Source organism: Ascidia mentula, chromosome 5 (genome assembly GCF_947561715.1).
Source record: "Ascidia mentula chromosome 5, kaAscMent1.1, whole genome shotgun sequence".
Classification (NCBI taxonomy): domain Eukaryota; kingdom Metazoa; phylum Chordata; class Ascidiacea; order Phlebobranchia; family Ascidiidae; genus Ascidia; species Ascidia mentula.
Genome location: NC_138570.1, coordinates 19,424,336 through 19,451,425, shown reverse-complemented (window position 1 = coordinate 19,451,425; position 27,090 = coordinate 19,424,336). Strand labels below are relative to the sequence as shown.

The 27,090-nt window shown below is 39.5% G+C and overlaps 2 protein-coding genes across 3 annotated transcripts; both read right to left on the bottom strand.

The window, feature by feature from the left end:
- Positions 1 to 1,670: 1,670 nt before the first annotated feature.
- On the bottom strand, positions 1,671 to 7,586 carry LOC145903517 (ryncolin-1-like). Of its 2 annotated transcripts, XR_014402656.1 has the most exons (7): positions 7,445 to 7,586; positions 7,214 to 7,267; positions 6,435 to 6,547; positions 6,069 to 6,165; positions 4,490 to 4,589; positions 2,400 to 2,964; positions 1,671 to 2,270 (listed from the first exon to the last, which is right to left on the bottom strand). XR_014402656.1 is itself a non-coding variant. In XM_082991602.1 (6 exons), the coding sequence occupies exons 1-6, from the start codon at positions 7,458 to 7,460 to the stop codon at positions 2,730 to 2,732; spliced, it is 615 nt and encodes a 204-aa protein (XP_082847728.1). In that variant the 5' UTR covers positions 7,461 to 7,586; the 3' UTR covers positions 1,671 to 2,729. The 2 variants fall into 2 exon arrangements, 1 of the variants encoding a protein (XP_082847728.1); XM_082991602.1 differs by having other exon boundaries at positions 1,671 to 2,964.
- Positions 7,587 to 15,958: 8,372 nt separating this feature from the next.
- LOC145903145 (ryncolin-4-like) lies at positions 15,959 to 19,652 on the bottom strand. Its single transcript, XM_082991219.1, has 4 exons — positions 19,526 to 19,652; positions 18,337 to 18,436; positions 16,602 to 16,739; positions 15,959 to 16,334 (listed from the first exon to the last, which is right to left on the bottom strand). The coding sequence occupies exons 1-4, from the start codon at positions 19,650 to 19,652 to the stop codon at positions 16,154 to 16,156; spliced, it is 546 nt and encodes a 181-aa protein (XP_082847345.1). The 3' UTR covers positions 15,959 to 16,153.
- Between the last annotated feature and the right edge of the window lie 7,438 nt (positions 19,653 to 27,090).

The window sequence follows — 27,090 nt, the reverse complement described above, 5'->3', positions numbered from 1 at the left end:
GTTGTCAGTCCCACTCATGGCATTTCAACTTGTGATTTGTAATTTCAATATTATTTCACAATTATTTCGCCCCAATCATGACCCACACCCAAAACATGTGTTTCTGCTTAATTTTAACATCTAAATAACGTCATCAAAACGACGACGTCACCACGTAACATGAAATATTCCAACCGCTTTCGTACCTATTTTTGTCAACCCTTTTATCCTTAGACTGCCTATCTTTTTACATTGTTATCTGTCTAATATTATTTATTGTACATTTGCATCAATTTATTGCTTCTTCGATTTGGTTGTTTTATAAACACAGTTCCTTGTATGTCTGCGGCAAGCCTGTTGAGGCCTGTGATGTCACAATTGCTTATTGTTACGTTCCAATTACTGCTATTGTTTCACTGTCGCTCGGTTTTGAAAAAGAAACAAACCCTGAATTGGGATCGAAAAGAAATTCATATTTTGAGATCTTGTCGGAAAATTCTGGTTTTTAACATGGCCTGAAACTGACATCATGACCCTTGGTGTTTGGTGGCTGGAAATTCTATTTATCGAGTAATTTATTTCGGGTTCAGGAATCAATTCTACAAAACTTCACTCTCTCCATGCCATCTACATTCTGCCATGGAATGCAACCGGCAGACGCATCAGACGCGTCTGTGTCCTCCACAAACTGCTGCGTTAAGTTTGGTTATTACACAAGAGTGTATAAGGTCTAACCATGGGAGGTGACAAGGAAATGATTTGTAAAGGAAAGCCAAAGCTAGTATGCTACTCATGCCGAAGCAAACGTTTCAAACACCACTGTGTTCATCATCAGTGACAAGTAAGAATGAGTTGCAGCAAGGTGTGCGCAGAGGTAGGCAGGTAACTGAACAGACAAAAACAACAACACAAATGAAACACGTGACAGACGCCACTCGAAGGCCCACGGCCGTTACGTCATCATTTGGGCTGCAATGAGGACCTGGGTGTTGACAAGAAAGCTTGTTATAACACAATTTACCCTCACATTAAACCTATCCCATAAGTCGGAGAAATGGCGCCGCGATATCCGCACATTTCTGTAAATATTAGCGGTGAATTGGCGTGACTGCATTTTTGGGGTTTATCAGAGAAAGTCGAACTGAATTAAATCAAATTTACTGACATCCTCGAACTGAATTAAATCAAATTTACTGACATCCTCGAATCAGAAATCAACTGTCAAATCTGATGGATCAATGTTTATATTTACATGGATTTTCAACATAAAGCATGGAAACGGTTGCATGCGATATTACAACACGGCATGATATACAAGGAATGATAAAACGGAATATGTTGTCAATATCTAATTGACACGTTGACATAATTCTATGGAAGAAGTGGCATCCGAAACACACAAAATGGAATAATAAGTAGTGTCGACGTCATATTTGCAATTATTATGTTGTGTTTTTCTGGCATCAACCGTTTTTTCAATAACGTCGGATAATAATCACGCTGCAAACCAAGTTCAACTGATTTACGGCGAACGTGCTATTCGTTCGTTGACACTTCCAGCAACAAGCCGCCTTTTCAAATCAGTCACGTGGCAATCCTAACTCAAATAACCCGGTATGCATTTTCTATATAGGCCACATGTCTTTTGCGTAAAAAAGATACGAAGGGACAGAGGACAAAGGACATATAGGACAGAAACTTTTTGTACGCGTGGTTTGTAACGTGTTATTGTTAATCCTCGTGCGCTTGTTTATTATGTATTAAACTGATCGATTGACTTTGGGTTTGATAGCAGCCTTTTTATCAGGAGTCAGATATACGTCAGTGTTATTATTTGTGTAGACGTTTTAAGTAACGCCCTACAAATACCATGATAATAACAAACATGCAGAAAGGTGATGTTTTCGCTACTAACACAAAAACTGTAAGGATTTGTGAAAGAAATTCGGTTCGGTATAATTGCATTCCTGTTATTTACGATTTAAAGCCTTTTTCAAAACAGGTGAAAGTATTTACAATGTCTGTCAATAATTGTAAATCAACACAACGTTGCCATGGTAACTAACGACGCAATGTTAATTTTCGTCACTTTAAACCTCCCCAACGATTATTCGCATTTCACTTTCATCTTAGAACTCATTATTCCGCCATATGAGTTTTTCCAATGCCACCAACTCATAGTGTTGCCACCAGTAGAAGTTCTCGACCACGGACCATTGAGTTGGGCATATGAACAACTACGATGCCACCAAGCACCACCATGAGCCACAGCACAATTACCTTCTGACCACCTGCAATTATACTTTGTCAACGAAAATCAACTATTTAAGGAAATGCATTTCATCTTTTTTGACTCAACTCGATTTACTTCGTTAGTAAAACAGAAATATAATCAGACACGTTGTATCATTATTACTCACCTATCATTGTCTCTGTTGCGTGTTGTAAATTAGTGATGCACCGAAACAGCATTTTTTTTATTCGGCCGAAACCGAATATTCGGCAAAGGTTGCCGAATAAATTCGGCCGAATAAACCGAAACTAATTTTGGCATCGATCTCTTCAAACGCAATAAATTTAAACAAAACATGTGCTGCATTGGATCTAATCCTATCATACAGCCCTTTGTTGGCACTTAAAAAATAACCTCGACTGCTGTACCAGCTGCTTAAAGTTGATTTTCATCATTTCGGTGACAATAAACGAATAAAAAGAACACATGGGTGCAGTTTGAACAATGATTCCAATCGTTACATGCTGTAAAAAAGTTTCGGTTTCGGCCGAATTTCGCAAAAATATTCGGCCGAAACCGAATAATTATAAAAACCATAGTTTCGGCCGAATAAATTCGGCAAACCGAACTTTCGGTGCATCCCTATTGTAAATCCTATCCCGTTATTATATGTCATGGAATCTCCTATGTTCCCCGAATATCCGGATATAATAATTGTGTAAGAACTTCCTTCATCGCCAATGCTGAAAGTACTGAAAACAACAATGTCATAATGTTTAATTTAATTCAAAGTAATTTAAATAACAACGGATAATTTGTTGTTTTAAATCAATCCGCTTACATTGGTTTGTTGTTCATGGAAATGATTGTTAAACATAAAACCCTTTATGACGTAATAAACGACATGTGTCATACATTGTGTTGTGTTGTGTGGGATAATTATTTGTCAACTAAGCAATAAACACAGAGTGGGATTAGAAGTTTTGAGAAGGAAACCCAGTTATTTTTCAACTTTAAGTTCACAAACGACTGGAGGATTACAAGGAGGCTTTATTGTAGCTGAAGAACAAAGCGGATAATTCTAACTTTCCAGTCAAGATGCAACGTTTTGGCAAAGGTCAGTACTTGGCACTCAAGATTTTACCACAAGGACTTGGGCAACAACGACCGCATAAACTCGTCTGGGCAACAGATTTTCCTTAACCTTTTTTAAGTGGTTCTTAACCTTTTTTTATCTCATTTCCTACTTCCAGTGTAAACGGAATCCTTATTTCCCACTGGTATTTACATTTTTTAACTAAGAATTTAATTATTGTATTTTCGTTATATCTGTTATACTTTTGTTACTTTTTCTACCGCATGGCATTACCAATTACCAATAAGTGTTCAACACACAGTGAATACATATCATTATATTTCTTTTCCGACTACTTTTGTGTATTTCGGTGCCGACTAATTATCCACCTACAACCCTAAAATTTCCCACCGGATAAGAACCACTGGCCTAAGGAATTAACTCTGCAGGCCAATGAACCCATTTTCTTGCATAGAGACCCAACAATATCCAATCAACCACGCAACGACCAGCAGCTAACCCAGGGGTGGGCAAAGAGAACACAGAGTGTTTACACTATACAACTTATACACTGACAATCAAGTTGTGTCAGCGTCTTACACGTCGCGATTACGGGATATTTGTTGCCTCATTCAAAACATTGGGAGCCGAGCATGTTGGGCAGAAAATCGAAATTTCAAACCATGGATTATGCGTGGGTGTTAGATGGAGAATATAATAATCATTTTCATCCTATATATCGATGCGGGACACAGCACTAATATTCACTGGATTGCTGCAACCAATTGTCAAACGGTTTGACCGTGGTCATTTTCGCTTGAACTGCGCAAAAAGGTGACGTTCGACCCAATCCGAGCCCCACTGAGCTCGGTCCTGGCAATCCGCGACCAAGCGATCGCGCAAACTTTAAAAGCGGTGATGTGGGGTCGTTACGAGTTGATTACCATCCCTATGTGTGTGCGGTATCTAAACTTTTTGTTTTCATAATTATTCCGAACCGAGTAAATGCATTGAAACACAGCAAGAATATTCTGTGTTGTTTCAAACTTAAAACACGAATTTTGTGAATCTGACGTAATAAGGAGGGTATTTCCCTAATGACTTTTAAGATTTTGTTAGTTATGACGACCTGGCAGCATCAGGTAAATTATCGTTGGAACAAAGGCATTAAATTGAAAACGTTAAATACGTCATAGTCTTACCTATACTCGGCAAAACCTTGACCTCCGGAAAAATCCTGAAGGTCAACACGAAGGCGACATCTAGTGGACGCACTGGTGATTTGATGCAGTTTCTCCAAACCTGATAAAATTTGTTGGTTGTAATAATATTGCTGAAAACACTGGAATTTAAATTGAATTAACTGATACTGTTATAGTGACTCTAGGATTGTTACGTAGCTTGCTTGAAACGTTTTGGTTGGTTGGCCTGTATATTTAACTGGGTGTGTACAAGTTATAACAATGTGTTCAGTAAAACAAACCTGGAACTCCTGTTGCTGCCACGGGCATATTGCAATCTAAAATGTACCGCTCTTCTGGCATGAAATATACGTGCTGTATTTTACGACGTTCCGTCTGCCATTCAGCGAGACTTCATCAGGTATTGATGCCGCAATTTCAAAGTAAACTGCACTAAAACATTCAGGGGCACAAAAAGAAAAAAAGACCGGTTGACACCGCTTGTCAGATCACGGGACAGAGGCAAAACACGAAACACTGCGGGAGGCACAACAGTTACAACAAAAGTAAACACAGTGTTCTTTGTCGTTGACGCATCCACTGTTTTTATGTATGTGAAGCGACTCAAGAACCAACTCCCTTTCCAGAACTTGGAAAGGGATTTATCGAAGGCAACTTCGTGTCGCAATGTCACCGCATGCTTGGCCAACGCAGTCTTGCTGGCATCTTTCGATGCGACATCACGGCGATGCTCTTTCAGTCGCGTCTTAAAGGCCCTTTTAGTTTCGCCGATGTAAATACCATCGCAATATTTGCATGGTATTAAATAGACCATTCCCTTTGGCTCGGAAGCCTCCGTAGCAATGGGTCGTGAAATTACATTGCCATGCATTGTATGGGGCTTAGTATAGATTTTTATGCCTAATCCGACATCAATCTTCGCAATGTTTCGTTAAGGCCAGGGTTGAAGGGAATAACAACGGCTCCGCTAGTGGGCGTTTCATCCTTACGGGTTATTGCCAGTATATTTTGATCGTGCCATAACAGTGGTGATTGCTAGGGATACCGGTACATTGGTGAACAATGACACCACATCAAAGGATACCATGCTGTCATGTTGCTCCACTCGTAAGCTCCGTACCTCGACTGCAAACTCGAGTGAGTTTTTCACATGGTGCGGACTATTGCCCAACAAAAGGAGCGATTATTTTAGCATTCTTGAGTCGCTTCATATTCACAAAAACAGTGGATGCGTCAACGACAAAGAACAATGTGTTTACTTTCCTGCAGTTTATAACAATTTGTTGTAACTATTGCGCCTCCCGCAGTGTTTCGTGTTTTGCCTCTGTCACGTGATCTGACAAGCGGTGTCAACCTGTCCTTTTTTCTTTTTGTGCCCCTGAATGTTTTAGTGTAGTTTACTTTGAAATTGCGGCATCAATACCTGATGAAGTCTCGCTGAATGGCAGACGAAACGTCGTAAAATACAGCACGTATATTTTATGCCAGAAGAGCGGTACATTTTTAATTAAAACAAACCATTATTCAAAGTTTTGCAACATTTGTACTTGGTTAAGGATTGCTTTATTGGAATACAAACCCATCCAAAATTCTGTTGATAGATCCCCAAACCCGTTCTTGTAATCCACCCAATCTCTATCGAAACTAACAGATCCATCATAACGACGCTGGAACACCTGGTATTTATCAAGTAAAACACTTGACACTGATTTTCGGCGAATTGGTCTAAAAAAGTTAGATGACCTCCATGTCAATATATGGCTTTTCACTTTCATGTGTAATTTCCTGACCTTTATAAACAACACAATCCCGGGCGTATGGTTAAATATTGTAGTGTGAAATCGGAAATTACATGGCGTGCATAATCACCTCGCTTACCCAACTAAGCGCTGGTGCCAGGGATTGCCCACCCCTGTGTTAGTGATATTTACCACAGTATCAATACCTGCCAGCCATCTTCACAGTAAACTTCTTCTCCAGATCTGAGACGTTGGCGACCTTGAAATGGGGAAGTTTTGCAAGATTCGAAATGCACAAATTCGTGAAGATTTTCCAGTCCTACAGAAATACTGTGATGAATTCTGGTTGGTTTCAATCAACGGACGCATGAAATGGGTTGAGGTTTTAATATAAGACACATGTGGAGTCAACAAATATACGATGATTTTGCTAAAAATGTTTTTAAAATTTTGATAATTGTAATAAATTAGTGGCGGCTAACCAGAAGTGAAATGCTTAATGTAGGATTATCCCCATTGTGCGGTTATCTGCTGAAACTTCTGACTGATGATTAAGTACGATGATTCGAGATATACTTTGTCCCAATATATTCTGTGCCACGTGAATGTTTTACTTTTCGCATTGCGATTCAATCCCATGTATGGGTTTTGAATTTTGGAAAACATTTATGTCTTGTTGTTGCACATAATCATACTTTACTGTCCCCTAGCGCCGTTGGTGGCTATGAGTAACTTGGTTTCTGTGTGTTGCGTGAATTTGTGAGTGACCGAGGTTTATTCGAGGTCGAAAAGTGTTACCAGTATTCAATACAGGTTAGATACAAGTTTTAAACTTGTCACGAGTATAATTATCAGGTGATTGGCAAGTACGCCGATAACCACACCACTAGGGGCAGAAAGGACTCCTGACGGGTATAGATTCTAGCATTTGTTAACTTGACACAAACGTGAGAAATCAATTTAAATAAAAGTGCATGAACTTAACTGTTAGATGTGCGGTTCTGCTCACTCTGCAGTTGATCCACTCTGTTCGACAACTCTGTGAATAAAATCTTTGATGAATTTACTTGAATATGATTTTATGAGAGTTCACCGTGTAGGGGATTTGTTGTACTGCTGTGTTTGTATCAAATATCTATCTGTACTGCTTGGTTTGTTAAAGTTTCCTATCCAATAACAAATTTTGTCGAAAAGTGTTTAGAGAAGAATCTTATACCTGTAACAAGTCTCATCAAATCTTCTTTGCCAGCCACAGGTCCTTGGTCTCCCTTTTCACCTCGGCGACCTTAAGGTCCACGTGGTCCCATCTTTCCTGGTCTTCCAGTCTCTCCTCTGGCACCTTTCAAGCCGGAATGTTCTATCTCAGATCCTTGTTCTTGTCCGTCACAAACAACTCTGCATACTTGTTGTTGTTGGTGAGTTATGACAAGATGGCCGACCAACAAAACTCCAAACAAAATCAATTTCAACATTGTCAAACAAGCTAGACTTTGAAAATCTGTAAATAGTTGCTCAGTCATCACATGGAAATTAACAAAGTAAACGTCAACGTTAAATTTGCACCAAAATTACCTAATTAACAACTACACTGAAAATATGGAAGATTCACTGAGACCTGCTGGCGAATATCAATACACGTTTATGCTGCGTAGATGGAACAAACATGAAAATAATGCAAATGTTTAAATGTGGAGTTTAAATAAAAGTTTCGCATAATCCAACCTTAAACTGTTGACCAATGTTACGTTACTTAATGTATAACTTTCAGTGCGGCCAGCAATTATGCAAAGAAGTGCTCAGTGCGTGAGTTCGTTGATTGTTAATTGCGCATAACTGCATTGTCCCGTCTACTGAGGTCTCAACAACATCAGTAAACGAACGCAATGAAAAGAATGCTGTTGTTATGTACATCGTTGCCAAATACACCACAAAACTTTGTTAGGACAAACTGATTTATCAATAGTTGCGACACAAAAGTCACTTTTCCTTGATTTCTTACGTCACCCGTTGTAAAAAGGCACCTGTCACAAGTCACATGATTCTTCAGTGATCGCAATGCGTCGACCTAGACACGCGCCGATCACGCACACATTACGTGGACCGCTTGGTCTCGACGTAAACCAATGTCCAACCGCATTTAAAAAAACAATTTTAAAGTACTTGTTCGTCAATTAGCATAATGCGCTAAAGATGATTTGATGTAGATACAAGTCAGCCGCACAGAAAGTGTTGAGAATATTTGTTTATGATTAAAGTTGTTTTCTGATAACAAAGGAACAAACATATCCTTGTAAACTAGTTTTGCAGGCGAGTTATCGCAAAGTACATCTGGCATCTCTACTTGGTTTAAACTTCACCTTCAACTCTATCAGTTATAACTTGTCCAAGCACGAGTGACATTAAACCATGGTCAGCTGCAATACAAGCTTGATCTGAACTGGATAACGTTACGTTTCCAACCACACAGACCCGAGCAAACTCCAAGCAGTAATCACGACGCAACTGTGACTTGCTTAAAACCTTCTTCAAGTTACCGGAGACCTTTGAATTTCCAAAGGACCCAATCACACCTGAGGTACTTCTGTCTAAATACCAATGGTTGACACTGAATTGAGACGAATTAAATATGTTGAAAACCTAACTTCTGAATTGGATGAAAGACGGTGGAAAAAGTCGCTTAAATATACAAGTTACAACATGTACATATTCAAATAAAATATCACACACAAATATTTTCGTATCTTGCTCCTGGTTTTCAGGTGAATTTCTTTTCTCACTTTAACAAAACCAGGCGGATGACGGATCGCTAATATTAAAGAACTTATGCGTTGCTTCTTTTCCTAATCCTCTGCTTTCAAACAAACTCTTGCATGCGCAACTATTCAGATACCAAAAATTAAACCTTTTAATGCTTTGTCTAATATTAATATAATGACTACAATCGCTCAACATCCTATAGAACGTTGGCAACACAATTGACGTCACGACACAAAACTGCAAAAAGTGGGGAAATTCTTCGTAGGCGCTGAGCGTGAAGTCAATACAAGTTTGTAGTGAGGCGTGAAGGAATGTGGTTGTGGGGCGAATGGAGTTGCACTGGTTTCACTAAATGGGCGCCTGACTTTATTAAACGGACTAATGTTAAAAACGACAATAAAACGTACATACAATTCCAGTAGTAATACATGCTTTCGCATAGCAAGGCAGGATCTTCTCACTTGGGGGGCAGTGAAAGCGTGATATTACTTCTGCGTTGTCTGATTACGGTGGTGGAGATCCTCTACGTATGTGAAGGTCGCATGACAAGTTGTGCGCTTGCGCATCAGTGTACCTTGGCCACAATATACCTCGTGAAGCCACTGAGCTCCTGTAGCTCAGTTGGTAGAGCGTTGGGCCTGGTTAGCCCAGGGCCGTGAGTTCAAACCTCACCCGGAGCTTGATTTTTAAGATCTCGCTCCGACTTGTCTGGAAAAGTGGTTGATCCAGCTCGGCTGCAATGCCTTGGCTGCGAAGCCCAAACTTTACAATTCCAGTAAACGCCCGACACTAAAAACAACCGTACAGCTCAACGCACATCTCAAGACTAACGGGTCATACACAAAGCACTTATTGCACCGGTTAATCAACCAATCAACTGTATATTTAGGCAGGGGAAGATACAGATTCAATCGATTTGGTTTCAAATTGGTTGATGCTTTATTAAGTTGCGCAGTCAAACTTGAGACAAGCAAAACACTCGTTCATGAGGCGGCAACCGCAACACGAGAAAGGCAATGGCGCGCTTCGATGCACAGGCGAACACTGTGGTGGCCATAATCTAAATTTTACTTTTCGCCCCACCTAAAAGATGTGCACAGAGGTAACAAGTTGTCAAACACTCTTTCCCATCGCTTGATTTGGTCACACACACATATATATATATATCAATGGATTGGTTATTGTTGTATCTGCTTTGGTGAAGCTGGAGCACAGGAAGGCGCATCTTACAGATATTTTGTTTTTTCAGAATATGACGTTCATCAGATTCGAAGTAGTTTTGCCTGTAATGATGATCACTTACCATTGCTTCCAGAATGATGAACACAATATTACGGCTAACAACCACATTTGATGGTTTTGGGATAAAATGGCCTCAAATTTAATACATTCAGTGTTAAGTCCGTCTCTATCAGTTACTTGGAGATTTGATGAAATGTAAATTGTCCCCTACTGTGTGAATTTGCCCTCCTTTGAGGTATAACGTTAAGAATCTAGTTACTTTCTTTTTTTTACCACACCGGGATTTGAACCCAGGATGTCCTGGGCACGAATCCCGATCAGGTTTTCTTCTTGATATATGAGTCGGGCGCATGGCCAATGCTTTGTTTGTTTGTTTTCACCATAAACACCTTATGCATGGGGCTGTTTCCTTTCGTGCATAATCTGCATCCTTGTTTTGTTGACTGGGTTGGGGCAGAAGAGGAACGTTTTGATGATTCTCCACCAGTTTCTCGAATTAATTTAGCTTTTTGAAGCATGCTGTCGACACTTTCAATTTCTTTTTGAAGCTTTACATTTTTTTCAACTGTTGGTTCTTCTTTTGTGGTTAGTTGACTTTGCTTGCTGTTATGTCTTTCTGTTACCCATGGCTGTAGCAAGCTTTCTGAAACGTAACACACGTTCATTTTTTCATGTTTATTTAACACAGTTTAAACATTTCAAATTCGCATTCGGTTGAAACCTTGTTTCAACCGAATTCGGTTGAAACAAAGACCAAAGAGTTTTTACCAAAATATTGTGTAAAGTAACAATAAAGAAGAATATTAAAAAGATGCACTCTAGACCGAGGTTCCAAACTGGGGTCTGCGTAGGAGGTCTGTGAAGATATGGCAGGAAATCAAACTTATGTTGTGTAAAATTGCTACAGTGATTTGGGAGCTTTGCAGTTGTTGCTCAATTTTGTCAATTATTGTTTTGCAAACTTACAGTCTGTCGAGTTGCTGCTAATAAGATCTGCCGTTCTGCATATGCAAAAAACTTATAAATATGCCGGAGAAAAATATATTCACAAATTCATATCGGAGTTCCGTAGCAAAGAGTTTCCTGCTCTAGACAAACACTTACCATATTTTTCAGCGCGATATCTTTCCAAAGTCGTCCTTACATCAAGAGTTCGATCAACGGTGTCGAGAAACACGTTAAGGTTATTCATTATACGAACGTGGAATCGGGGAAAATTTTAAACTTTTCTTTCTTCAACTCCTTTTATCGCTGAAAAAATCCACGCAGGGGAATAACCACAATTTTTAACTTTAGAGATAGGAAATAATTGTTATTTTAATTTCAGCCAAAATATAATCGTTAAAATTTTGAATGGAGTGATCTATATATTTATTTTATCTGAAATTCCACAATTATTTGAATCTACAAAGTCAATTTATTGCACGCTCCAATGGTTTTGAGGGCACCATCCCAATTTTTAGTGTTAGTTGTATTATATGCACTCTGTATTTAATCTGTATTAAACATTATGGGATCCGTATCAGTATGAAATCCCCCAAATTAAATTCTGAAGTGTTGCATCAAACTTTATATTATTCTTTGTTATTCTTTGTGTATCGTAATTAGGTCGCGTACATGCGCATATGTTATTTCGAGGTAATCGCTTTGCTACACCCACACATATGGGGAAAATTTCTGACATAACGCAAGTAAATGTGGATCATTGTTAGGTAATGCCTAACCAGCATTTTAATGGTTACGTCATGTTATGCCAACCTCATATAATGTCGTGCGGATATAACTAAAAATTTTTTTATTGCGGGACTAACGGCTTCTTGCGGGACTAAGTACTCGAAATTGACTTAACATCGGACGTGGATAATCCTGAAATTCCTGTTGATGAAGTCTCGCCGCATGGCAGACGAAATGTCGTAAAATACAGCACGTTTATGCCAGAAGATCAGCGGATAACCCTATTTGTTGTCTGTGATGTAGGATACGGTATAACAATGATTTTAGATTTGCTGTTGTCATGTTTAATTCCAAAACGTAAACTTTTGTATAAATTGATCAACTTGTCATTAGGAAAATAACAGGAGAATTTCATCTGTACAGAATGGTGTTTTCAGTGAGCAATCACAGGGCTATTTCGCTGGTCGCGACGCATTCACTCAATGCACACATCTCTTTCACTATACCGGACAACGAGTCCGAAGAGCAGCACGAGACTGCTAGTCGCACGGCGCAACTGACGCCTCCACTTCGCAAGTGACCAGACGCCATACACTTGTTTACTGAGCCTGGAGTCATGCATTGCTCATAACCTTTATGGTTTTATCGGTGCCGATGGCATTTAATTTCTTTGTATATTGTTCATACGCGTAGTTGCTTTTATTGCAAAATAAACATGATTTGATTTAATGTGATTAGTGGACTGTATCGAATGCCTTTCCTGGAAATTACTAAAGACATGTTTGATATTTTTTCACTGTTGATTCGAACTTTTGACACATGACAATACGCAAAGCTATTATTATTTGTAAATTATCCTCAGGTTTTTGTCCTTGTTGTTTTGCGCTTAAATTAAATGTCACTTGCTTCATTGCAACAAAACCGAAGCTGTTTGTCACGTAAAAATTGAAGTATACCAGACAAGTCATATTAACGCGCGAAACCTATGTAGAAACTTGGGCCTAGGAAATTTAAATTGTTTGTTCGAGTATCTGTACAGATTACGACAACCATTCAACGATCTCCGTAAGTGTACGCTTAAATGCTACGATTGATGAAGATGTTCGGAATGATTCAACCTCAGCATGCTAATCCATGACGCACGTACAACACCTTACAACCACCCGGCAAACATTTTCGAAACGGGGACTCCTGCAGCAAAACTTTATATTATTCTTTGTTAATTGTGACAAACTGTATTTCCGCCGCGTATACGTGCATATGTTATTTCGAGGTAATCGCTTCGCTTCTCCCACACATATGGGTAAATGTCTGACATATGGAAATCAGCTTTGGGTTCAATAATCAAATCGACGTTTTAATAATCCTGTCCATATTAATATTTTTTCCTCATTTCGACCAAGATATAAATATCGCCACGACCATAAGCTAAGAGGGGAGCGAAAAGAGAATAAGCTAAGCGCAGACTATGACAGAGGGTAGGCTTTGACAAGTGGGGAGAAGGCTGCATTGAGCGCCTACGTGTAGTGGTCTGAGGTATGTATTATTGTTCTAATTATAAGGTTGTAAAGGTAGTTCGTGGCAAATATTCTTTTGATAGTCATTGGAGTCGGGAGTGTTTTCTTTCTGCAAACGTGAGTCCCTGCAGTGTTTTTATGTTTCGCCCGTTCAGTTGCCTGCCTACCTCAGCGCTTTCTTGGTTGCAACTCTTTCTCAAGTTGCACTGATGATCGAAACGTTTGCACATAATGTATAGCAGCATATTAGCTTTGGATTTCTTGTTTAAAGTTTTGAGGCTTTTCAGCATTAATACACATACTGAGTAACTTGCGTTTTTGCCAAAGAATGTAAATTCAGCTTGTCATGCTTCGAAACATTTTAATATTTTGTTTAAACTTTTGAAACTGCTTTCTACTCTTTTACATTTACACCCGTCTTTCTGACGACATTGCTAGTTATCTCGCTTGCGTTACGCCATTCAACTTGCGCTACTTCTTTTAAGTCCCCTTTGTCGCGTAATCGCAGCAATTATCTCTTTGTTTCCGCCTCGTCTTTGATATCTTCCTATATATTTGCGACACTTTCCACAAATAAACAGATCCTAACATTCGGTCCAACTCAGATCGCAATGTGGTTTCTTGGGTTACAACATTTGGTCTCCTAGATCCTAACATGTGGTCTCATGGATCACAGAGATCGCAGTTTCGTCTCATAGTCCAGAACTAGGTTAGATCCAAGAACTAAACACTGATGACGATACCTATACCAACATGATGTCAGACCGAGACTTTCTTGGCAGACTTGATGATGGGTCGCGAAGGTGGAAACCCTTTTCAAAAACATTTCCTGTGGCTTATGACCTATGAAGGCACACTAGCACTAAATATTCAAAAAAAAAAACAATCATTGCAACTGCATTGGACAAAACGCAGCAAGGATCTGAGGAGCATTCAGGAGGATCTTATGCCCAATAGGATAGCAGAAATAGCTCCCAGGGGGCAACCAAAGCAACTTTCCCGACAAAAATGTTTTTACCATTGCACAGAAAAAGGCTTGGGGACAACATTGAATTGCAAATTGCATGAGGTTTTTGTGATTTACTTTTTCACAAAACCAATCGACACTTTTGAATACTTTTTTACTGAAATAATGTCCGACCTGGGGGCAAAATACTTTTTTTGACCCGATTGCGTAGACAAGAGGAGGTCCTAACTCGACAAGTCAAATCAAGGCATACTTCTGTAATTCAATTTCTATCAAAATTTCCTTGAACAATTCTACAAAACTTCACTCTCTCCATGCCATTTACATTCTGCCATGGAATGCAACCGGCAGACGCATCAGACGCGTCTGTGTCCTCCACAAACTGCTGTGTTAAGTTAGGTTATTACACAAGAGTGTATAAGGTCTAACCTTGGGAGGTGACAAGAAAATGATTTGTAAAGGAAAGCCAAAGCTAGTATGCTACTCATGCCGAAGCAAATGTTTCAAACACCACTGTGTTCATCATCAGTGACAAGTAAGAATGAGTTGCAGCAAGGTGTGCGCAGAGGTAGGCAGGTAACTGAACAGACAAAAACAACAACACAAATAAAACACGTGACAGACGCCACTCGAAGGCCAACGGCCGTGACGTCATCATTTGGGCTGCAATGAGGACCTGGGTGTTGACAAGAAAGCTTGTTATAACACAATTTACCCTCACATTAAACCTTTCCCATAAGTCGGAGAAATGGCGCCGCGATATCCGCACATTTCTGTAAATATTAGCGGTGAATTGGCGTGACTGCATTTTTAAGGTTCATCAGAGAAAGTCAAACTGAACTGAATCAAATTTACTGACATCCTCGAATCAGAAATCAACTGTCAAATCTGATGGATCAATGTTTATATTTACATGGATTATCAACATAAAGCATGGAAACGGTTGCATGCGATATTACAACAACGACATGATATACAAGGAATGATAAAACGGAAGATGTTGTCAATATCTAATTGACACGTTGACATAATTCTATGGAAGAAGTGGCTTCCGAAACACACAAAATGTAATAATAAGTAGTGTCGACGTCATAATTGCAATTATTACGTTGTGTTTTTCTGGCATCAACCGTTTTTTTATTAACGTCGGATAATAATCACGCTGTAAACCAAGTTTAACTCATTTACGGCGAACGTGCTATTCGTTCGTTGACACTTCCAACAACAAGCCGCCTTTTCAAATGTGTCACGTGGTAATCCGAACTCAAATAACCCGGTGTGCATTTTCTATATAGGCCACATGTCTTTTGCGTAAAAAAGATACGAAGGGACAGAGGACAAAGGACATATAGGACAGAGACTTTTTGTACGCGTGGTTTGTAACGTGTTATTGTTAATCCTCGTGCGCTTGTTTATTATGTATTAAACTGATCGATTGACTTTGGGTTTGATAGCAGCCTTTTTATCAGGAGTCAGATATACGGCAGTGTTATTATTTGTGTAGACGTTTTAAGTAACGCCCTACAAATACCATGATAATAACAAACATGCAAAAAAGGTGAAGTTCGCTTTTAACACAAAAATTGTAAGGATTTGTGGAATAAATTCGGTTCGGTATAATTGCTTTCCTGTTATTTACGATTTCAAGCCTTTATCAAAACTGGTGAAAGTATTTACAATGTCTGTCAATAATTGTAAATCAACACAACGTTGCCATGGTAACTAACGACGCAATGTTAATTTTCGTCACTTTAAACCTCCCCAACATTTACTCGCATTTCACTTTCATCTTAGAACTCATTATTCCGCCAAATGAGTTTTTCCACCAGTACCAACTCATAGTGTTGCGACTAGTAGAAGTTCTCGACCACATACTATTGAGTTGGGAATATGAACAACTACGATGCCACCAAGCTCCACCACGAGTCACAGCACAATTAACACTTGACCTGCAATTATAATTAAGTCGGTTGTCAATAAATCTGTGTTACAACTTATTTAAACTCAGTTAAAACTTGTGTTTAACTAAAACTTTAACGCAACCCCCTGTTTCAGAGCAATTGATTTTTACAATTGTTGATTTAGGGTGGGCTGTTAACTTTGTCAACGAAAATCAACTATTTGAGGAAATGCATTTCATCTTTTTTGACTCAACTCGATTTACTTCGTTAGCAAAACAGAAATATAATCAGACACGTTGTATCATTATTACTCACGCATCATGGTCTCTGTTGCGTGTTGTAAATCTTATCCCGTTTAGACTGTAGGACCCAACCATGGAATCTGATATATCCCCCGAATATCCGGATATAGTAATTGTGTAAGAACTTCCTTCATCGCCAATGCTGAAAGTACTGAAAACAACAATGTCATAATCTTTAATTTAATGCAAAGTAATTTAAATAACAACGGACAATTTGTTGTTTTAAATCAATCCGCTTACATTGGTTTGTTGCTCATGGAAATGATTGTTAAACATAAAACCCTTTATGACGTAATAAACGACATGTGTCATACATTGTGTTGTGTTGTGTGGGATAATTATTTCTCAACTAAGCAATAAACACAGAGTGGGATTGGAAGTTTTCAGAAGGAAACCCAGTTATTTTTCAACTTTAAGTTCACAAACGACTGGAGGATTACAAGGAGGCTTTATTGTAGCTGAAGAACAAAGCGGATAATTCTAACTTTCCAGTCAAGATGCAACGTTTTGGCAAAGGTCAGTACTTGGCACTCAAGATTTTACCACAAGGACTTGGGCAACAACAACCGCATAAACTCGTCTGGGCAACAGATTTTCCTTAACCTTTTTTAAGTGGTTCTTAACCTTTTTTATCTCATTTCCTACTTCCAGTGTAAACGGAATCCTTATTTCCCACTGGTATTTACATTTTTTAACTAAGAATTTAAATATTGTATTTTCGTTATATCTGTTATACTTTTTTAACTTTTTCTACCGCATGGCATTACCAATTACCAATAAGTGTACAACACACAGTGAAAAAAGATCATTATATTTCGTTTACAACTACTTTTGTGTATTTCGGTGCCGACCAATTATCCACCTACAACCCTAAAATTTCCCACCGGATAAGAACCACTGGCCAAGGAATTAACTCTGCAGGCCAATGCACCCATTTTCTTGCATAGAGACCCAACAATATCCAATCAACCACGCAACGACCAGCAGCTAACCCAGGGGTGGGCAAAGAGAACACAGAGTGTTTACACTATACAACTTATACACTAACAATCAAGTTGTGTCAGCGTCTTACACGTCGCGATTACGGGATTTTTGTTGCCTCATTCAAAACATTGGGAGCCGAGCATGTTGGGCAGAAAATCGAAATTTCAAACACTGGATTATGCATGGGTGTTAGATGGAGAATATAATAACCATTTGATCCCATATATCGATGTGGGACACAACACTAATATTCACTGAATTGCTGCCATCAATTGTCAAACGGTTTGGCCGTGGTTAATTTCGCTTGAACTGACTTCCATATGCCTATACGCTTCAGAAGATTTGGAATCCAGGGAAAGAAAATTTTCTGCAGCCACATTCTCTAAGCGCAAAAAGGTGACATTCGACCCAATCCGAGCCCCACTGAGTTCGGTCCCGGCAATCCGCGACCAAGCGATCGCGCAAACCTCAAGAGCGGTGATGTGGGGTCGTTACGAGTTGATTACCATCCCTATGTGTGTGCGGTATCTAAACTTTTTGTTTTCATAATTATTCCGAACTGAGTAAATGCATTGAAACACAGCAAGAATATTCTGTGTTGCTTCAAACTTAAATCCCGAATTTTGTGAATCTGACGTAATAAGGGGGGTATTTCCCTAATATATTTTAAGATTTTGTTAGTTATGACGACCTGGCAGCATCGGGTAAATTATCGTTGAAACAATGGCATTAGATTGAAAACGTTAAATACGTCATAGTCTTACCTATACTCGGCAAAACCTTGACCTCCGGAAAAATCCTGGAGGTCAACACGAAGACGACATCTAGTGGACGCACTGGTGATTTGATGCAGTTTCTCCAAACCTGATAACATTTGTTGGTTGTAATAATATTGCTGAAAACACAGGAATTTAAATTGGATTAACTGATACTGTTATATTGACTCTAGGATTGTTACGTAGCGTGCTTGAAACGTTTTGCTTGGTAGGCCTGTATGTTTAACTGGGTGTGCACAAGTCATAACAATGTGTTCAGAAAAACAAACCTGGAACTCCTGTTGCTGCCGGGCATATTGCAATTTAAAATGTACCGCTCTTCTGGCATAAAATATACGTGCTGTATTTTTACGACGTTTCGTCTGTCATTCAGCGAGACCTCATCAGGTATTGATATCGCAATTTCAAAGTAAACTGCACTAAAACATTCAGGGGCACAAAAAAGAAAAAAGGACTCGTTGACACCGCTTGTCAGATCACGTGACAGAGGCAAAACACGAAACACTGCGGGAGGCGAAACAGTTACAACAAATTGTTATAAATTGCCGGAAAGTAAACACATTGTTCTTTGTCGTTGACGCATCCACTGTTTTTGTGAATGTGAAACAACTCAAGAAAGAGCCGCTTGGTGTGGTCCAACTCCTTTTCCAGAGCTTGGAAAGGGCTTTATCAAAGGCAACTTCGTATCGCAGTGTCACCGCATGCTTGGCCAACGCAGTCTTGCTGACACGAAGTTGCCTTCGACAAAGCCTAAGTTCTGGAAAAGGAGTTGGACCACACCAAGCGGCTCTTTCTTGAGTCGCTTTACATTCACAAAAATAGTGGATGCGTTAACGACAAAGACCAATGTGTTTACTTTCCTGCAGTTTATAACAATTTGTTGTAACTGTTTCGCCTCCCGCAGTGTTTCGTGTTTTGGCTCTGTCACGTGATCTGACAAGCGGTGTCAACGTGTCCTTTTTTCTTTTTGTGGTCCTTAATGTTTTAGTGTAGTTTACTTTGAAATTGCGGTATCAATACATAATGGAGTCTCGCTGAATGGCAGACGAAACGTCGTAAAAATACAGCACGTATATTTTATGCCAGAAGAGCGGTACATTTTAAACTAAAACAAACTATTATTCAAAGTTTTGCAACATTTGTACTTGGTTAAGGATTGCTTTATTGGAATACAAACCAATCCAAAATTCTGTTGATAGATTCCCAAACCCGTTCTTGTAATCCACCCAATCTCTATCGAAACTCACAGATCCATCATAACGACGCTGGAACACCTGGTATTTATCAAGTAAAACACTTGACATTGATTTTCGGAGAATTGGTCCAAAAAAGTTAGATGACCTCCATGTCAAGATATGACTTTTCACTTTCATGTGTAATTTCCTGACCTTTACAAACAACACAATCCCGGACGTATGGTTAAGTATTGTAGTGTGAAATCGGAAATTACATGGCGTGCATAATCACCTCGCTTACACAACATAGCGTTGGTGCCAGGGATTGCCCACCCCTGTGTTAGTGATATTTACCACATTATCGATACCTGCCATCCATCTTCACAGTAAACTTCTTCTCCCGATATGAGATGTTGGCGACCTTTAATATCTGAAGTTTTACAGGAAACCGGTGGAAGAGAATATATGAAATTCCAGAGATCTGCAGACGGTTAAAACTCATCAGATTGGCAGAAGTATTTGATTTAAACTCATTCACACGCAAGTAGGCGGTGAAAACCCCACAATATTTGCACGACCTGCATTATGACCAGAATATACCGGTGCCAGATGGAACCCTCTCTGATTCGCACGTGATGACGTATATGTTGGGTATGACAATACCTTTGCCCTTAACTCACGTCATGACTCGCTTCTGCCCCTAGTGGTGTAGATATCATACCAATCTATACCACTAGAGGCAGAAGCGAGTCATGACGTGAGTTACGGGCAAAGGTTTTTCGAATTTGACACATATGTGAGATTTATATTTAAATAAAGTAAAACTCAACTGTTGGAAATGTTACTCAGTTGACCTTGCAGTTGATCCACTCTGTTCGACAACTCTGTGAATAAAATGTTCGATGTGTGTGTGGGCGTTGGATGTTAAGTGCATGAACTTAACTGTTAGATGTGCGGTTCTGCTCACTCTGCAGTTGATCCACTCTGTTCGACAACTCTGTGAATAAAATGTTCGATGTGTGAGTGGACATTGAATGTTAACTGCATGAACTTAACTGTTAGATGTGCGGTTCTGCTCACTCTGCAGTTGATCCACTCTGTTCGACAACTCTGTGAATAAAATGTTAGATGTGTGAGTGGACATTGAATGTTAACTGCATGAACTTAACTGTTAGATGTGCGGTTCTGCTCATTCTGCAGTTGATCCACTCTGTTCGACAACTCTGTGAATAAAATGTTAAATGTGTGAGTGGACATTGAATGTTAACTGCATGAACTTAACTGTTAGATGTGCGGTTCTGCTCACTCTGCAGTTGATCCACTCTGTTCGACAACTCTGTGAATAAAATGTTAGATGTGTGAGTGGACATTGAATGTTAACTGCATGAACTTAACTGTTAGATGTGCGGTTCTGCTCACTCTGCAGTTGATCCACTCTGTTCGACAACTCTGTGAATAAAATGTTAGATGTGTGAGTGGACATTGAATGTTAACTGCATGAACTTAACTGTTAGATGTGCGGTTCTGCTCACTCTGCAGTTGATCCACTCTGTTCGACAACTCTGTGAATAAAATGTTCCATGTGTGAGTGGGCATTGAATGTTAAGTGCATGAACTTAACTGTTAGATGTGCGGTTCTGCTCACTCTGCAGTTGATCCACTCTGTTCGACAACTCTGTGAATAAAATGTTAGATGTGTGAGTGGACATTGAATGTTAACTGCATGAACTTAACTGTTAGATGTGCGGTTCTGCTCACTCTGCAGTTGATCCACTCTGTTCGACAACTCTGTGAATAAAATGTTAGATGTGTGAGTGGACATTGAATGTTAACTGCATGAACTTAACTGTTAGATGTGCGGTTCTGCTCACTCTGCAGTTGATCCACTCTGTTCGACAACTCTGTGAATAAAATGTTAGATGTGTGAATGGACATTGAATGTTAACTGCATGAACTTAACTGTTAGATGTGCGGTTCTGCTCACTCTGCAGTTGATCCACTCTGTTCGACAACTCTGTGAATAAAATGTTAGATGTGTGAGTGGACATTGAATGTTAACTGCATGAACTTAACTGTTAGATGTGCTGTTCTGCTCACTCTGCAGTTGATCCACTCTGTTCGACAACTCTGTGAATAAAATGTTAGATGTGTGAGTGGACATTGAATGTTAACTGCATGAACTTAACTGTTAGACGTGCGGTTCTGCTCACTCTGCATTTGATCCACTCTGTTCGACAACTCTGTGAATAAAATGTTAGATGTGTGAGTGGACATTGAATGTTAACTGCATGAACTTAACTGTTAGATGTGCGGTTCTGCTCACTCTGCAGTTGATCCACTCTGTTCGACAACTCTGTGAATAAAATGTTCGATGTGTGAGTGGACATTGAATGTTAACTGCATGAACTTAACTGTTAGATGTGCGGTTCTGCTCACTCTGCAGTTGATCCACTCTGTTCGACAACTCTGTGAATAAAATGTTAGATGTGTGAGTGGACATTGAATGTTAACTGCATGAACTTAACTGTTAGATGTGCGGTTCTGCTCATTCTGCAGTTGATCCACTCTGTTCGACAACTCTGTGAATAAAATGTTAAATGTGTGAGTGGACATTGAATGTTAACTGCATGAACTTAACTGTTAGATGTGCGGTTCTGCTCACTCTGCAGTTGATCCACTCTGTTCGACAACTCTGTGAATAAAATGTTAGATGTGTGAGTGGACATTGAATGTTAACTGCATGAACTTAACTGTTAGATGTGCGGTTCTGCTCACTCTGCAGTTGATCCACTCTGTTCGACAACTCTGTGAATAAAATGTTAGATGTGTGAGTGGACATTGAATGTTAACTGCATGAACTTAACTGTTAGATGTGCGGTTCTGCTCACTCTGCAGTTGATCCACTCTGTTCGACAACTCTGTGAATAAAATGTTCCATGTGTGAGTGGGCATTGAATGTTAAGTGCATGAACTTAACTGTTAGATGTGCGGTTCTGCTCACTCTGCAGTTGATCCACTCTGTTCGACAACTCTGTGAATAAAATGTTAGATGTGTGAGTGGACATTGAATGTTAACTGCATGAACTTAACTGTTAGATGTGCGGTTCTGCTCACTCTGCAGTTGATCCACTCTGTTCGACAACTCTGTGAATAAAATGTTAGATGTGTGAGTGGACATTGAATGTTAACTGCATGAACTTAACTGTTAGATGTGCGGTTCTGCTCACTCTGCAGTTGATCCACTCTGTTCGACAACTCTGTGAATAAAATGTTAGATGTGTGAATGGACATTGAATGTTAACTGCATGAACTTAACTGTTAGATGTGCGGTTCTGCTCACTCTGCAGTTGATCCACTCTGTTCGACAACTCTGTGAATAAAATGTTAGATGTGTGAGTGGACATTGAATGTTAACTGCATGAACTTAACTGTTAGATGTGCTGTTCTGCTCACTCTGCAGTTGATCCACTCTGTTCGACAACTCTGTGAATAAAATGTTCCATGTGTGAGTGGGCATTGAATGTTAAGTGCATGAACTTAACTGTTAGATGTGCGGTTCTGCTCACTCTGCAGTTGATCCACTCTGTTCGACAACTCTGTGAATAAAATGTTTGATGTGTGAGTGGACATTGAATGTTAACTGCATGAACTTAACTGTTAGATGTGCGGTTCTGCTCACTCTGCAGTTGATCCACTCTGTTCGACAACTCTGTGAATAAAATGTTAAATGTGTGAGTGGACATTGAATGTTAACTGCATGAACTTAACTGTTAGATGTGCGGTTCTGCTCACTCTGCAGTTGATCCACTCTGTTCGACAACTCTGTGAATAAAATGTTAGATGTGTGAGTGGACATTGAATGTTAACTGCATGAACTTAACTGTTAGATGTGCGGTTCTGCTCACTCTGCAGTTGATCCACTCTGTTCGACAACTCTGTGAATAAAATGTTAGATGTGTGAGTGGACATTGAATGTTAACTGCATGAACTTAACTGTTAGATGTGCGGTTCTGCTCACTCTGCAGTTGATCCACTCTGTTCGACAACTCTGTGAACAAAATGTTCCATGTGTGAGTGGGCATTGAATGTTAAGTGCATGAACTTAACTGTTAGATGTGCGGTTCTGCTCACTCTGCAGTTGATCCACTCTGTTCGACAACTCTGTGAATAAAATGTTAGATGTGTGAGTGGACATTGAATGTTAACTGCATGAACTTAACTGTTAGATGTGCTGTTCTGCTCACTCTGCAGTTGATCCACTCTGTTCGACAACTCTGTGAATAAAATGTTAGATGTGTGAGTGGACATTGAATGTTAACTGCATGAACTTAACTGTTAGATGTGCGGTTCTGCTCACTCTGCAGTTGATCCACTCTGTTCGACAACTCTGTGAATAAAATGTTAGATGTGTGAGTGGACATTGAATGTTAACTGCATGAACTTAACTGTTAGATGTGCGGTTCTGCTCACTCTGCAGTTGATCCATTCTGTTCGACAACTCTGTGAATAAAATGTTAGATGTGTGAGTGGACATTGAATGTTAACTGCATGAACTTAACTGTTAGATGTGCTGTTCTGCTCACTCTGCAGTTGATCCACTCTGTTCGACAACTCTGTGAATAAAATGTTAGATGTGTGAGTGGACATTGAATGGTAACTGCATGAACTTAACTGTTAGATGTGCTGTTCTGCTCACTCTGCAGTTGATCCACTCTGTTCGACAACTCTGTGAATAAAATCTTAGATGTGTGAGTGGACATTGAATGTTAACTGCATGAACTTAACTGTTAGATGTGCTGTTCTGCTCACTCTGCAGTTGATCCACTCTGTTCGACATCTCTGTGAATAAAATGTTCCATGTGTGAGTGGGCATTGAATGTTAAGTGCATGAACTTAACTGTTAGATGTGCGGTTCTGCTCACTCTGCAGTTGATCCACTCTGTTCGACAACTCTGTGAATAAAATGTTAGATGTGTGAGTGGACATTGAATGTTAAGTACATGAACTTAACTGTTAGATGTGCTGTTCTGCTCACTCTGCAGTTGATCCACTCTGTTCGACAACTCTGTGAATAAAATGTTAGATGTGTGAGTGGACATTGAATGTTAACTGCATGAACTTAACTGTTGGATGTGAGGTTCTGCTCACTCTGCAGTTGATCCACTCTTTGCGCCAAAGCTGTCAACAAAACTCACGTTTACGTTGGCATGTTTTCGTCAGTCAAAGAGTTTGGGGCTAAATGGTAAAAAAATCCTTTAAGTCGAAAAATCCTATGAAAAATAAGCTTCAGCTTAATCCCTGACAAGTGATGCAAATCTTGACTGTGGTTGCTATATGCAATACTTACTTTGCACAAAACAAATCTCTGCCATACATCCAGGTCACTTGTGTCGTACCACGAGGCTTGCAAGGGTAAGTCAGATAACTAACAATAAGAACACAATACTTGACATAAACAAACTATTTTCAAAAAGAATTTGCTTTTTTTGTGGGTGGTACGACATGAGTGACCTGTAGTAACACCGACGGACTGTTCGTTACGGAGGGGGTTTGAGTTTAGTCACGTGATTGGTGAGTACGCAGGTATTTACACCACTAGGGGCAGAAGGGAGTCATGACGTGTGTTACGGGCAAAGGTTTTAGCATTTGTTATCTTGACACATCTGAGAGATATCAATCTATATGAATATGAAACTCAACTGTTGGAAGTGTTACTCAGTTGACCTTGCAGTTGATTCACTCTGTTCGACAACTCTGTGAATAAAATATTCGATGAATTTACTTGAATATGATTTTATGAGAGTTCACCGTGTAGGGGATTTGTTGTACTGTTGTGTTTGTATCAAATATCTATCTGTACTGCTTGGTTTGTTAAAGTTTCCTATCCAATAATAAATTTTGTCGAAAAGTGTTTAGAGAAGAATCTTATACCTGTAACAAGTCTCATCAAATCTTCTTTGCCAGCCACAGGTCCTTGGTCTCCCTTTTCACCTCGGTGACCTTGAGGTCCACGTGGTCCCATCTTTCCTGGTCTTCCAGTCTCTCCTCTGCCACCTTTCAAGCCGGAATGTTCTATCTCTGATCCTTGTTCTTGTCCGTCACAAATGGAAACAACTCTGCATACTTGTTGTTGTTGGTGAGTTATGACAAGACGGCCGACCAACAAAACTCCAAACAAAATAAATTTCAACATTTTCAAACAAGCTAGACTTTGAAAATCTGTAAATAGTTGCTCAGTCATCACATGGAAATTAACAAAGTAAACACCAACGTTAAATTTGCACCAAAATTACCTAATTAACAACTACACTGAAAATATGGAAGATTCACTGAGACCTGCTGGCGAAAATCAATACACGTTTATGCTGCGTAGATGAAACAAATATGAAAATAATGCAAATGTTTAAATGTGGAGTTTAAAGGAAAGTCGCGCATAATCCAACCTTAAACTGTTGACCAATGTTACGTTACTTAATGTAAAACTTTCAGTGCGGCCAGCAATTATGCAAGGAAGTGCTCAGTGCGTGCGTTTGTTGATTGTTAATTGCACATAACTGCATTATCCCGTCTACTGAGGTCTCAACAACATCAGCAAACGAACGCAATGAAAAGAAAGCTGTTGTTATGTACATCGTTGCCAAATACACCACAAAACTTTGTTAGGACAAACTGATTTGTCAATTGTTGCGACACAAAAGTCACTTTTGCTTGATTTCTTACGTCACGCGTTGTAAAAAGGCACCTGCCACGTAATGCCTTAGTGATCGCAATGCGTCGACCTAGACACGCGGCGATCACGCATTCATCACGTGGACCGCTTGGTCTCGACGAAAACTAATATCCAACCGCATTTAAAAAACGTACTTCTACGTCAATTAACATTGTGCGCTAAGGATTTTTTGATGCAGATATAAGTCAGCCGCACAGAAAGTGTTAAGAATATTTGTTTATGATTAAAGTTGTTTTCTGATAACAAAGGAAACACATATCCTTGTAAACGAGTTTTGCAGTCGAGTTATCCATCGCAAATTACATCTGGCATCTCTACTTGGTTTAAACTTCACCTTCAACTCTATCAGTTATAACTTGTCCAAGTACGAGTGACATTAAACCACGGTCAGCTGCAATACAAGCTTGATCTGAACTGGATAACGTTGCGTTTCCAACCACACAGACCCGAGCAAACTCCAAGCAGTAATCACGACGCAACGGTAACTTGCTTAAAACCTCCTTCAATGTGCCGGAAACCTTTGAATTTCCGAGGACCCAATCAGACCTGGCGTAACGAATGACGTCACTGCGTATTAAAATACATCTAGGCAATGGAAGTCGGTTTTAAATAACTTAAAGTGCGTGCGCTCGATTGCAAGAGTTTGTAAACTTCTACATTGATTCTGGCTTCGAATTATGGCTACCTTTAATTGGTTTGTTCGGGAACAAGACGTAGTTGATCTTAATGCAATTTAATGAATATTTAAATTAGCTGATTTTCATTGCTTCTTTCCGTTTAACCCCCCCAAAAAAACACAAAAATAAAAATATAAAAATGCTAATGGATCAAAAAAAA